The following is a 14,672-nucleotide window of genomic DNA, read 5'->3' as shown; positions in this document are numbered from 1 at the left end:
ACTGAGTTGCTACGCTTCCTGTGGGGGTATATATACCCGTGCTGACGTCAGATCCGTCTCCAACTGCTAGCACGAGCATACTATACCCATTCGTTCTGAGTCCATCTGTCTACACTAAGGAAAAGGAGATTATCAGGTAAGTAATCTCAACATTGATCACTGATTTAGAATATCCTTTTTGAGAAAATCTATATTTTAAATCAAGTGCTTGTAAGCAGTATTCTTCAACACTAGAACAAATCCTGCATAATCGTAGAAATTGTGACATGGAAGACCATCTTTCAATTTTCTAGGATGGTAGCTAGAGTAACGAAGAAAATGATTCCTATCTGTCTCTTTTCTATAAAGGGTAGAGGCAATCCTGCGACCTGTACGAACCAAACAAATGTCCAAAAAGGCAATGGAAAATTGAACTGTAAATTGGAGTTCTGAGTACTAAGCCACTGTAAAAAAAAAATCCTTTAATTCTTCTTCTGAAGAATTTGTTCTAGTGTTGAAGAATACTGCTTACAAGCACTTGATTTAAAATATAGATTTTCTCAAAAAGGATATCCTAAATCAGTGATCAACAAAGCTTTTAAGTGTGCTCTGTTTGCCAATAGAGATCTACTTCTTCAGTACAAACAGAAACCGTTTTGTCAGAATTTGACATCGGCGCCATCGATGCCTTCGATGCCGGCACCGATGCCCCCCAGGGCGTCCGCGGTGCCCCCGGCGATTCCTTCGATTTTCTCGGAGCCTCAGCCGGGCCCTTCAGGTATCCAACCCCCTTCTCATCCTACAGGTCAGCCTGCTGATCCTTATGACACCTGGGGTGATGATACTTCCACAGACACCGATGATTTACCTTCACCTCCTTCTCCTACTGAAAGTGTTCTCCAGAGGACCTCTCTTTCATTAATTTTGTGAAGGAAATTTCGGAATTGGTCCCTTTTCAGCTTCAGACGGAGCAAGATGATAGGCACCAGATGATGGAGCTTCTCCAATTCCTGGATGCCCCTAAAGTGATCACTTCTATTCCCATTCATCAAGTTCTTCTTGACCTCCTCAAAAAGAACTGGGAAAATCCTGGATCCATTGCCCCAGTACACAGAAAAGCTGACACTACTTATCTAGTACAGTCAGCCCGGGCTTTCAAAAATGTCAGCTTGACCACCACTCAGTTGTGGTAGAATCAGCTCAAAAGAAAGCAAAAAGGACGAAGCCACACTCCTCTACCCCTCCTGTCAAGGAACACAAGTTCCTAGACAATATTTTTTATTTTATTTTATTTATTTAAGGTTTTTATATACCGGCAATCATGAAAACATATCTTGCTGGTTTATTTTGGTCGACGAGTGTTCCAAGGGGCCATGCTCATCTCCAGAATTGCTTCTTACCAGCTGTACATGACCCAATACAATAGGGTCATTTTCAAGCAAATTCAGGACTTCTCTTAAACCCTGCCTGACCAATTCCAAGAACATCTTCAAACCCTTGTCAACAAGGGCTTTGAGGCAGGGAAGCATGAGATAAGAACAGCTTACAATATCTTCGACACTTCCACTAGAGTGTCTGCAACTGCCATTTCAGCAAGACGCTGGGCCTGGCTCAAGTCTTCTGACCTTCGCCCAGAAGTACAAGACAGGCTCTCTGACCTGCCCTGTATAGGAGATAATCTATTCGGTGAACAGATTCAGCAAATAGTGGCTGAGTTAAAGGACCATCATGAGACCCTCAAACAGCTCTCATTGATACCTTCTTACTACCCTTTTGGACAGCCCTTCAAGAAGGACTCTTAAGAAATCATTCTTCCGTCCAAGGAAGTACTATCCCCCACCAACAAGGTCCCGAGTTACGAGGCCTTATCAAAAATCTCAGCCTCGCCAGCCCTGAAAGCAAAAGCCGCAAGCAGCTTCCCAGCCGGGGCCTGCTTCAGGGTTTTGACTTTCACTTGGAGAGCAGCAGCCTGATCCCTCTGCCAAGCATACCAGTGGGAGGTCGATTATGCCACTTTCATGGAATGTGACAATCAATCTCAACTGACCAATGGGTGCTGGCAATCATTGCTCAGGGTTACCATCTGAACTTTCTTGCTGTTCCACCGGACTCCCTGTCTCTACAAGCATGGAGAGTAACCGACCACTCTGTCCTTCTGGAGCAGGAGGTTTCCCTTCTTCTCCAGTTAAGAGCAATAGAACCCTCTTTCGCAACAAGGCCTAGGGTTCTATTCCCGGTACTTTTTGATCCCCACAAAATCTGGGGAGCTTCGTCCAATTCTGGACCTACGTGCCCTCAACAAGTACCTCCAGCGGGAAAAGTTCAAAATGGTAACCTTGGGCTCGCTTCTACCTCTTCTACAAAGAGGAGACTGGCTCTGCTCTCTGGACCTCCAAGACGCATACACCCACATTGCGATAGCTCCAGCTCATCACAAGTACCTCCGGTTTTTATTAGGCCCAAGGCACTATCAATACCGGGTGCTTCCATTCGGCCTAGCATCGGCACCATGAGTCTTTACCAAATGTCTCGTAGTTGTCGCAGCCTTTCTCAGGAAAGAAGGTGTTCACGTCTACCCCTATCTAGACGACTGGTTAATCAGAGAAATCCTATTTAGTCCCATCTCAAACCTTGTCTTTCATTGGGGCAGACTTGGACACCTTACAGGCAAAAGCCTTTCTACCTCAACAACGAGTGCAAACCCTCGTGTCTCTCACTCACCAGTTGCAGACTCAGTATACAGCAACAGCTCGGCAATTCCTTGTCCTTCTCGGACACATGGCGTCCTCAGTCCATCTCACTCCAATGGCCCACCTGGCCATGAGAGTCATGCATTGGACTCTAAGGTCACAATAGATTCAAGCGACTCAGCCTCTGTCAACCATTGTTCACATCACCGACGCACTCCGTCTGTCTCTCGCCTGGTGGAAAGATCAGAACAATCTCTTCCAGGGACAGCCCTTTCATCTACCAGATCCTCAACTCATTCTCACCATTGATGCTTCCAACCTCGGCTGGGGAGCTCATGTGAACGATCTACAGACACAAGGATCTTGGTCTCCAGAGGAAGCCAAACACCAGATAAATTTCCTGGAGCTTCGAGCAATGCGATATGCTCTCAGAGCTTTTCAAGATTACCTATCAAATCACGTCATCCTAATTCAGACGGACAATCAGGTGGCCATGTGGTACATCAACAAACAGGGAGGCACAGGCTCCTTCCTTCTGTGTCAGGAAGCTGCGCAGATTTGGGCGGAAGAGCTCTCCTGCTCGATGTACCTCAGGGCCACCTACTTGCCGGGAGTGCACAATGTCTTGGCAGACAAACTGAGTTGTGTCTTCCAACCGCACGAGTGGTTGCTCAATCCCTCGGTAGCGACCTCTCTCTTCCAACAATGGGGTTATCCCCAAATAGACCTCTTTGCGTCCCCTCAGAACCACAGAGTCGACAATTACTGCTCCCTCATTCGGAGTGAGCGCTCTCAGCCCAGAGATGCATTCTGCCTCTCGTGGACAGCCGGTCTGCTTTATGCATTCCCTCCACTTCCTCTTCTCTCGAAGACTCTCGTGAAGCTCTGTCAGAACAAGGGAACCATGATCCTGATAGCACCTCACTGGCCACGCCAAGTGTGGTTTCCAATACTCCAGGATCTCTCCATCCGCAGGCACATTCCCTTGGGAAAGGACCCGCTTCTGATCACTTAGAACGACGGATGTCTACGCCATCCCAATCTTCAGGCCTTGACCCTGACGGCATGGATGTTGAAAGGTTAATCCTTCAGCCACTTAACCTTTCAGATTCGATTTCTCGTGTCCTGATTGCTTCGCGAAAGCCTTCCACAAGAAAATCTTACTCCTATAAATGGAAAAGGTACACATCATGGTGCACTTCGCAGTCCATTGATCCCTTTTCCTGTCCAATCCCAAGGATTTTGGACTATCTCTGGCATTTGTCTGAGTCAGGTTTAAAGACCTCTTCAATCAGAATGCATGTCAGTGCGGTAGCCGCCTTCCATAAAGGGGTCGGGGATGTCCCTATATCGGTCCAACCCCTCGTAACACGTTTTCTTAAAGGCTTGCTCCATATCAAGCCACCTTTACGTCCTCCGGCCCCTTCTTGGGACCTTAATCTGGTTCTCGGTTGGCTCATGAAACCACCCTTCGAACCTCTTCACTCCTGTGACCTAAAATATCTCACATGGAAAGTGATTTTCCTTTTGGCTATCACTTCAGCTCGCAGGGTTAGTGAGTTACAGGCCCTAGTTACTTATCCACCTTACACTAAACTCCTGCAGGACCGGGTGGTACTCCGCACTCACCCTAAGTTTTTGCCTAAGGTAATTTCGGAGTTTCACATTAATCAATCCATCATACTACCTACCTTCTTTCCCAGGCCCCATTCCAATCCAGGGGAACAAGCTCTGCATACCCTAGACTGTAAACGGGCTCTAGCTTTTTATCTAGACCGTACAGTTGCCCACAGGAAGAGCACTCAGTTATTCGTCTCTTTCCATCCCAACAAACTAGAGAAACCTGTGGGTAAGTAGACTCTCTCCTCCTGGTTGGCGGACTGCATATCCTTTTGCTATCAGCAAGCTGGCATTCCTTTCCAAGACCGTGTCAAAGCACACTCTGTGAGGGCTATGGCGACTTCAGTAGCACACCTACGATCGGTGCCGCTTCCTGACATTTGCAGGGCTGCCACCTGGAGCTCACTCCACACTTTCGCAGCCCACTATTGCTTGGACAAAGCCGGAAGACAAGATTCCATCTTCAGCAAATCTGTCCTGCGTAACCTATTTCCAACGTGACGTACCCACACCCTTCCGCCTGCCCGGTGGGGTTCAGGATGCCCTCTACCAAATTCCACCCCAGTTGTTGTGCCTGTTGCACACCCTTGGGTACATTTGGTGCAGGTTCGGACATCCTCAGCTTGGTACTCACCCATATGTGAGGACTACCATCCTGCTTGTCCTGTGAGAAAGCAGATGTTGCTTACCTGTAACAGGTGTTCTCACAGGACAGCAGGATGTTAGTCCTCATGAAACTCGCCCGCCGCCCCGCGGTGTTGGGTTCGTAACGTTTTGTTGTTTTATTTTTTCGGCACTGTCTGTAGCTATCAAATAATACTGAAGGGGGACGCCTGCTGGCTGCATGGTTAGTGCCAAGCTGGGCATACCCAGTAGGGGCCAGTCAAAGTTCTGTAAACTTTGACAGACGTTTTCCATGATTGGGCTCCATCCTGATGATGTCACCCATATGTGAGGACTAACATCCTGCTGTCCTGTGAGAACACCTGTTACAGGTAAGCAACACTTGCTTTCTGCAAGATGTGATGATTTCTTTGAAGAAGACGTATATTGGGTGTTTCCCCTGAAGCAGAACCATTAGTTCGAAACGCGATTGTGTCGGGATTTAACCTTGAGTTAAGTACTGTGACTGTGTTCTTTTGAATGGATATTTTATTAGGGTTGTTTTGATGTCTGGATTATTTGACCAAAATGGCTTATTAGTCTGTTTTGCACTGAGTCTCCTGTGGCAGTATGGAACATTTTAAGACATAATATACAAAAAATTCTAAAAATAGTTTAAATATAAAATAAAGTAATGTGACCATTCCATGGTGGGTCTGATTGACATACAGACTCTTTGCGTATTGGTCCTACAAAACTACAAAATGTATTATATTTACCGTAATTAATATTGGTGTGGCCAATTGTATTGATATAAAGAGTTACCAGCTAACCGTTTTTGATATTTGTACTTCTACTTAAGGTTTCTGGAGTACACTGTGTGTTTGGGCCAATTTGTTGTGAAGATTATAGAATGACTGAATGTGGTGATTTAGGGTTAGAGAGTGAGGCTATGTCCAGAGGTTCCATGTTACAGAAATACACTGGGGATGTATGTTGCAGATTATAGAATGACTGGATCTGGTGATTCAGGGTTAGAGAGTGAGGCTATGTCCAGAGGTTCCATGTTACAGTAATACACTGGGGATGTATGTTGAAGATTATAGAATGACTGGATCTGGTGATTCAGGGTTAGAGAAGTGAGGCTGTGGTCTGAGGTTCCATGTTACATAAATACACTGGGGATGTATGTTGCAGATTATAGAATGACTGGATCTGGTGATTCAGGGTTAGAGAGTGAGGATGTGGCCTGAGGTTCCATGTTACAAAAAATACTCTGGGGATGTATGTTGATGATTATAGAATGACTGGATCTGGTGATTCAGGGTTAGAGTGAGGCTGTGGCCTGAGGTTCCATGTTACAGAAATACACTGGGGATGTATGTTGCAGATTATAGAATGACTGGATCTGGTGATTCAGGGTTAGAGTGAGGCTGTGGCCTGAGGTTCCATGTTACAGAAATACACTGGGGTTGTATGTTGAAGATTATAGAATGACTGGATCTGGTGATTCAGGGTTAGAGAGTGAGGATGTGGCCTGAGGTTCCATGTTACAGAAATACACTGGGGATGTATGTTGAAGATTATAGAATGACTGGATCTGGTGATTCAGGGTTAGAGAGTGAGGATGTGGCCCGAGGTTCCATGTTACAGAAACACACTGGGGATGTATGTTGCAGATTATAGAATGACTGGATCTGGTGATTCAGGGTTAGAGAGTGAGGCTGTGGTCTGAGGTTCCATGTTACAGAAATACACTGGGGATGTATGTTGAAGATTATAGAATGACTGGATCTGGTGATTCAGGGTTTGAGTGAGGCTGTGGTCTGAGGTTCCATGTTACAGAAATACACTGGGGTTCTATGTTGCAGATTATAGAATGACTGGATGTGGTGATTCAGGGTTAGAGAGTGAGGCTGTGGTCTGAGGTTCCATGTTACAGAAATACACTGGGGATGTATGTTGAAGATTATAGAATGACTGGATCTGGTGATTCAGGTTTAGAGAGTGAGCCTGTGGCCTGAGGTTCCATGTTACAGAAATACACTGGGTTGTATGTTGAAGATTATAGAATGACTGGATCTGGTGATTCAGGGTTAGAGAAGTGAGCCTGTGGCCTGAGGTTCCATGTTACAGAAATACACTGGGGATGTATGTTGAAGATTATAGAATGACTGGATCTGGTGATTCAGGGTTAGAGAAGTGAGCCTGTGGCCTGAGGTTCCATGTTACAGAAATACACTGGGGTTGTATGTTGAAGATTATAGAATGACTGGATCTGGTGATTCAGGGTTAGAGAAGTGAGCCTGTGGCCTGAGGTTCCATGTTACAGAAATACACTGGGGATGTACGTTGAAGATTATAGTATGACAGGATCTGGTGATTCAGGGTTAGAGAAGTGAGCCTGTGGCCTGAGGTTCCATGTTACAGAAATACACTGGGGATGTATGTTGAAGATTATAGAATGACTGGATCTGGTGATTCAGGGTTAGAGAGTGAGCCTGTGGCCTGAGGTTCCATGTTACATAAATACACTGGGGTTTTATGTTGAAGATTATAGAATGACTGGATCTGGTGATTCAGGGTTAGAGAGTGAGGATGTGGCCTGAGGTTCCATGTTACATAAATACACTGGGGTTGTATGTTGAAGATTATAGAATGACTGGATCTGGTGATTCAGGGTTAGAGAAGTGAGCCTGTGGCCTGAGGTTCCATGTTACAGAAATACACTGGGGATGTATGTTGAAGATTATAGAATGACTGGATCTGGTGATTCAGGGTTAGAGAAGTGAGCCTGTGGCCTGAGGTTCCATGTTACAGAAATACACTGGGGTTTTATGTTGAAGATTATAGAATGACTGGATCTGGTGATTCAGGGTTAGAGAGTGAGGATGTGGCCAGAGTTTGCATGTGGCAGAAATAGGCTGGCATTGAAAGGTTCAGGATTGCAGACTGCGGGATCCATAGATACAGTCTTAGAGAGAGGCTGTGGCTGGAGGTTCCCTGTTGCATAAATGAGCTGGGATTGGAGGCTCAGGATCAAAACTGTAGATAGAGAAGAAGGCTGAGGTTATAAAATCAGGATTATGGACTGTTTGTATCTGGAGATTCAGTGTTAGAGAGAGGCTGGGGCCAGAGTTTGCATGTTACAGAAATAGGCTGGGATTGGAGGTTCAGGATTATAGACTGGCTGGATCTGTAGATTCAGTGATGGAGAGAGGATGAGACCAGAGTTTGCATGTTACAGAAATAGGCTGGGATTGGAGGTTCAGGATTATAGACTGGCTGGATCTGTAGATTCAGGGTTGGAGAGAGGCTGAGACCAGAGTTTGCATGTTACAGAAATAGGCTGGGATTGGAGGTTCAGGATTCTAGACTGGCTGGATCTGTAGATTCAGTGATGGAGAGAGGCTGGGGCCAGAGTTTGCATGTTACAGAAATAGGCTGGGATTGGAGGTTCAGGATTATAGACTGGCTGGATCTGTAGATTCAGTGATGGAGAGAGGCTGAGACCAGAGTTTGCATGTTACAGAAATAGGCTGGGATTGGAGGTTCAGGATTATAGACTGGCTGGATCTGTAGATTCAGTGATGGAGAGAGGCTGAGACCAGAGTTTGCATGTTACAGAAATAGGCTGGGATTGGAGGTTCAGGATTATAGACTGGCTGGATCTGTAGATTCAGGGTTGGAGAGAGGCTGAGACCAGAGTTTGCATGTTACAGAAATAGGCTGGGATTGGAGGTTCAGGATTATAGACTGGCTGGATCTGTAGATTCAGTGATGGAGAGAGGCTGAGACCAGAGTTTGCATGTTACAGAAATAGGCTGTGGTTGGAGGTTCAGGATTATAGACTGGCTGGATCTGTAGATTCAGTGATGGAGAGAGGCTGAGACCAGAGTTTGCATGTTACAGAAATAGGCTGGGATTGGAGGTTCAGGATTATAGACTGGCTGGATCTGTAGATTCAGGGTTGGAGAGAGGCTGAGACCAGAGTTTGCATGTTACAGAAATAGGCTGGGATTGGAGGTTCAGGATTATAGACTGGCTGGATCTGTAGATTCAGGGTTGGAGAGAGGCTGAGACCAGAGTTTGCATGTTACAGAAATAGGCTGTGGTTGGAGGTTCAGGATTCTAGACTGGCTGGATCTGTAGATTCAGTGATGGAGAGAGGCTGAGACCAGAGTTTGCATGTTACAGAAATAGGCTGGGATTGGAGGTTCAGGATTCTAGACTGGCTGGATCTGTAGATTCAGTGATGGAGAGAGGATGAGGCCAGAGTTTGCATGTTACAGAAATAGGCTGTGGTTGGAGGTTCAGGATTATAGACTGGCTGGATCTGTAGATTCAGTGATGGAGAGAGGCTGAGACCAGAGTTTGCATGTTACAGAAATAGGCTGTGGTTGGAGGTTCAGGATTATAGACTGGCTGGATCTGTAGATTCAGGGTTGGAGAGAGGCTGAGACCAGAGTTTGCATGTTACAGAAATAGGCTGGGATTGGAGGTTCAGGATTATAGACTGGCTGGATCTGTAGATTCAGTGATGGAGAGAGGCTGAGACCAGAGTTTGCATGTTACAGAAATAGGCTGGGATTGGAGGTTCAGGATTATAGACTGGCTGGATCTGTAGATTCAGTGATGGAGAGAGGCTGAGACCAGAGTTTGCATGTTACAGAAATAGGCTGGGATTGGAGGTTCAGGATTATAGACTGGCTGGATCTGTAGATTCAGTGATGGAGAGAGGCTGAGACCAGAGTTTGCATGTTACAGAAATAGGCTGGGATTGGAGGTTCAGGATTATAGACTGGCTGGATCTGTAGATTCAGTGATGGAGAGAGGCTGAGACCAGAGTTTGCATGTTACAGAAATAGGCTGGGATTGGAGGTTCAGGATTATAGACTGGCTGGATCCAGAGTTTCAGGGTTGGAGAGAGGCTGGGGCCAGAGTTTGCATGTTACAGAAATAGGCTGTGGTTGGAGGTTCAGGATTATAGACTGGCTGGATCTGTAGATTCAGTGATGGAGAGAGGCTGAGACCAGAGTTTGCATGTTACAGAAATAGGCTGGGATTGGAGGTTCAGGATTATAGACTGGCTGGATCTGTAGATTCAGTGATGGAGAGAGGCTGAGACCAGAGTTTGCATGTTACAGAAATAGGCTGGGATTGGAGGTTCAGGATTCTAGACTGGCTGGATCTGTAGATTCAGTGATGGAGAGAGGATGAGGCCAGAGTTTGCATGTTACAGAAATAGGCTGGGATTGGAGGTTCAGGATTATAGACTGGCTGGATCCAGAGTTTCAGGGTTGGAGAGAGGCTGGGGCCAGAGTTTGCATGTTACAGAAATAGGCTGTGGTTGGAGGTTCAGGATTATAGACTGGCTGGATCTGTAGATTCAGTGATGGAGAGAGGATGAGGCCAGAGTTTGCATGTTACAGAAATAGGCTGTGGTTGGAGGTTCAGGATTATAGACTGGCTGGATCTGTAGATTCAGTGATGGAGAGAGGCTGAGACCAGAGTTTGCATGTTACAGAAATAGGCTGGGATTGGAGGTTCAGGATTATAGACTGGCTGGATCTGTAGATTCAGTGATGGAGAGAGGCTGAGACCAGAGTTTGCATGTTACAGAAATAGGCTGTGGTTGGAGGTTCAGGATTATAGACTGGCTGGATCTGTAGATTCAGGGTTGGAGAGAGGATGAGGCCAGAGTTTGCATTTTAGAGAAATAGGCTGGGATTGGAGGTTCAGGATTATAGACTGGCTGGATCTGTAGATTCAGTGATGGAGAGAGGCTGGGGCCAGAGTTTGCATGTTACAGAAATAGGCTGGGATTGGAGGTTCAGGATTATAGACTGGCTGGATCTGTAGATTCAGTGATGGAGAGAGGCTGGGGCCAGAGTTTGCATGTTACAGAAATAGGCTGGGATTGGAGGTTCAGGGTTATAGACTGGCTGGATCCGGAGATTCAGGGTTGGAGAGAGGATGAGGCCAGAGTTTGCATTTTAGAGAAATAGGCTGGGATTGGAGGTTCAGGATTATAGACTGGCTGGATCTGTAGATTCAGGGTTGGAGAGAGGCTGGGGCCAGAGTTTGCATGTTACAGAAATAGGCTGGGATTGGAGGTTCAGGATTATAGACTGGCTGGATCTGTAGATTCAGTGATGGAGAGAGGCTGAGACCAGAGTTTGCATGTTACAGAAATAGGCTGGGATTGGAGGTTCAGGATTATAGACTGGCTGGATCTGTAGATTTAGGGTTGGAGAGAGGCTGGGGCCAAAGTTTACATGTTACAGAAATAGGCTGGGATTGGAGGTTCAGGATTATAGACTGGCTGGATCTGTAGATTCAGGGTTGGAGAGAGGCTGGGGCCAGAGTTTGCATGTTACAGAAATAGGCTGGGATTGGAGGTTCAGGATTATAGACTGGCTGGATCCGGAGATTCAGGGTTGGAGAGAGGCTGGGGCCAGAGTTTGCATGTTACAGAAATAGGCTGGGATTGGAGGTTCAGGATTATAGACTGGCTGGATCTGTAGATTCAGTGATGGAGAGAGGCTGAGACCAGAGTTTGCATGTTACAGAAATAGGCTGGGATTGGAGGTTCAGGATTATAGACTGGCTGGATCTGTAGATTCAGTGATGGAGAGAGGCTGAGACCAGAGTTTGCATGTTACAGAAATAGGCTGGGATTGGAGGTTCAGGATTATAGACTGGCTGGATCTGTAGATTCAGTGATGGAGAGAGGCTGAGACCAGAGTTTGCATGTTACAGAAATAGGCTGGGATTGGAGGTTCAGGATTATAGACTGGCTGGATCTGTAGATTCAGTGATGGAGAGAGGCTGGGGCCAGAGTTTGCATGTTACAGAAATAGGCTGGGATTGGAGGTTCAGGATTATAGACTGGCTGGATCTGTAGATTCAGTGATGGAGAGAGGCTGAGACCAGAGTTTGCATGTTACAGAAATAGGCTGGGATTGGAGGTTCAGGATTATAGACTGGCTGGATCTGTAGATTCAGTGATGGAGAGAGGCTGAGACCAGAGTTTGCATGTTACAGAAATAGGCTGGGATTGGAGGTTCAGGATTATAGACTGGCTGGATCTGTAGATTCAGTGTTAGAGAGAGGATGTGGCCAGAGTTTGCATGTTACAGAAATAGGCTGGGATTGGAGGTTCAGGATTATAGACTGGCTGGATCTGTAGATTCAGTGATGGAGAGAGGCTGAGACCAGAGTTTGCATGTTACAGAAATAGGCTGGGATTGGAGGTTCAGGATTATAGACTGGCTGGATCTGTAGATTCAGTGATGGAGAGAGGCTGAGACCAGAGTTTGCATGTTACAGAAATAGGCTGGGATTGGAGGTTCAGGATTATAGACTGGCTGGATCTGTAGATTCAGTGATGGAGAGAGGCTGAGACCAGAGTTTGCATGTTACAGAAATAGGCTGGGATTGGAGGTTCAGGATTATAGACTGGCTGGATCTGTAGATTCAGTGATGGAGAGAGGCTGAGACCAGAGTTTGCATGTTACAGAAATAGGCTGTGGTTGGAGGTTCAGGATTCTAGACTGGCTGGATCTGTAGATTCAGTGATGGAGAGAGGCTGAGACCAGAGTTTGCATGTTACAGAAATAGGCTGGGATTGGAGGTTCAGGATTATAGACTGGCTGGATCTGTAGATTCAGTGATGGAGAGAGGCTGAGACCAGAGTTTGCATGTTATAGAAATAGGCTGTGGTTGGAGGTTCAGGATTATAGACTGGCTGGATCTGTAGATTCAGTGATGGAGAGAGGCTGAGACCAGAGTTTGCATGTTACAGAAATAGGCTGGGATTGGAGGTTCAGGATTATAGACTGGCTGGATCTGTAGATTCAGTGATGGAGAGAGGCTGAGACCAGAGTTTGCATGTTACAGAAATAGGCTGGGATTGGAGGTTCAGGATTATAGACTGGCTGGATCCAGAGTTTCAGGGTTGGAGAGAGGCTGGGGCCAGAGTTTGCATGTTACAGAAATAGGCTGTGGTTGGAGGTTCAGGATTATAGACTGGCTGGATCTGTAGATTCAGTGATGGAGAGAGGCTGAGACCAGAGTTTGCATGTTACAGAAATAGGCTGGGATTGGAGGTTCAGGATTATAGACTGGCTGGATCTGTAGATTCAGTGATGGAGAGAGGCTGAGACCAGAGTTTGCATGTTACAGAAATAGGCTGGGATTGGAGGTTCAGGATTATAGACTGGCTGGATCTGTAGATTCAGTGATGGAGAGAGGCTGAGACCAGAGTTTGCATTTTAGAGAAATAGGCTGGGATTGGAGGTTCAGGATTATAGACTGGCTGCATCCAGAGATTCAGGGTTGGAGAGAGGCTGGACCTCTGAGCTTGACCTCATGTTGACTACGGCTCTTCTCTTTCTCAAGCTGTCTACACATCGGCAGATGAATAAAGTGGATAATGGGAAACGTTCTGAAATGCTGAAGCGATACACAGAAATTATGAACAGACTGCAGGAGTATGGGTACGACCCCAAGGTGCACCCACAGTTTGCGGAGGACCTGGTGAACTCGTACGGTATTTTGAAGGAGCTGCCGCAGCCGGGCAGCAATGAGCTGAACATGTTCCTCGACCCTGAGATGTTGAAGAGGCATGTGAGCTCCGCCGTGCCCGCCAGTGATCTGAAGGATGTGCACATCCTCCTGCGATGTCTACAGTTTCTGGCCAAGGAAGATGCAAAGCCCTTGTTTGTCTGGTGAAGTCATTCCCCAATGCAGAGAAGACTGCAGCTGGAGGACCCATGCACATAACGCTGTATGCACAGTCTAAGCAATAAAAAGTAAAGACCATCTCCGCTCCACAGCTGCCCGCTGACACGGGGGACTTGCGTGCATGCACGGGGTCTGAGCAGTGAGCTGTACAGAGGAGAGATTGCCCCCTCTTTCCTGCAGCTGCACCCAACTATACTGACTGGAGCAGGAGCAGCTCTTATTTAACAAAACGATTGCTTATACAGCGCCTACTGCATAGATAAGTGCTTAAAAGTCAGTGAGTGCACTGTAGCAGCAGGAAACTAGCAGTATGCCCAGACGTGTAAGAGAAAAGAGGGGGCGTTGTCCCTGTACAGCTCAGTGGTGAGACCCCACCTTCATTACTGAGATCAAACCTTCCTGAGGACATTGAGAGGATGGAAGGGGCTCCCAGATTAACTCTTTCACTATCTCCTTTCTAATTTATCAACTTTTCTGCTGGCAGGTCATGCTCCTAGCAGGGAAAGGGTTAAGGAACTGCCAGGTGAATCTGATAGAAGCAGCCAAACATTTAGCGCACCTCAGTAAAGTATGGGAGGGTGACACTTTGCACAGAGCAGGAATTTGAAGGAGCTGAGGCTGGAAGTCAGGAGGCTGACTGCAAACACGAGGAAAGTCGTCTTTACAGACGTGTGGCGGATGCCGGGAAACCACCACGGTGGCAGAGTTTAAGGATGCTTGGGACAGATGGAGGGTGATTTTAAGGGTAAAGTCAGTGCAGACATTTCATCTGGTTTGAAAGGAAAACCTTCCCATTGGTAACTGAATTGGAAAGTGCACTTGGAGACGTGGCCCTGCCACGTCCGCAGACACGTTTCCAGTGCACGACTCTGCCCTCAGAATGCTTTTCCTGCTGTGTGCATAATTATGGACATATAATCCACGTATGAATGCAAATTCACATGCACGCCAGGCGGGAAATGTTCAGCGGGTAAAGCACTGCTCTCCTAGCGAGGACACTGTCAGGAGCAGAGTTGGCAGGTTGCAGATTCT

General features: G+C 46.7%; 1 protein-coding gene across 1 annotated transcript in view; it reads left to right on the top strand.

The window, feature by feature from the left end:
• LOC115085841 (speriolin-like protein) overlaps nt 1-13,720 on the top strand; it is a 248,210-nt gene extending 234,490 nt beyond the window's left edge. The window contains exon 3 of the mRNA XM_029592337.1: nt 13,296-13,720. Coding sequence (XP_029448197.1) covers nt 13,296-13,628 — 333 coding nt within the window. The 3' untranslated portion in view covers nt 13,629-13,720. The remainder of the gene's footprint in view (nt 1-13,295) is intronic.
• Nucleotides 13,721-14,672: the final 952 nt, after the last annotated feature.

This window comes from Rhinatrema bivittatum, chromosome 2 (genome assembly GCF_901001135.1).
Source record: "Rhinatrema bivittatum chromosome 2, aRhiBiv1.1, whole genome shotgun sequence".
Lineage (NCBI taxonomy): Eukaryota > Metazoa > Chordata > Amphibia > Gymnophiona > Rhinatrematidae > Rhinatrema > Rhinatrema bivittatum.
The sequence above is the reverse complement of the archived record's forward strand: the minus strand, read 5'-3'. Positions and strand labels throughout refer to the sequence as shown.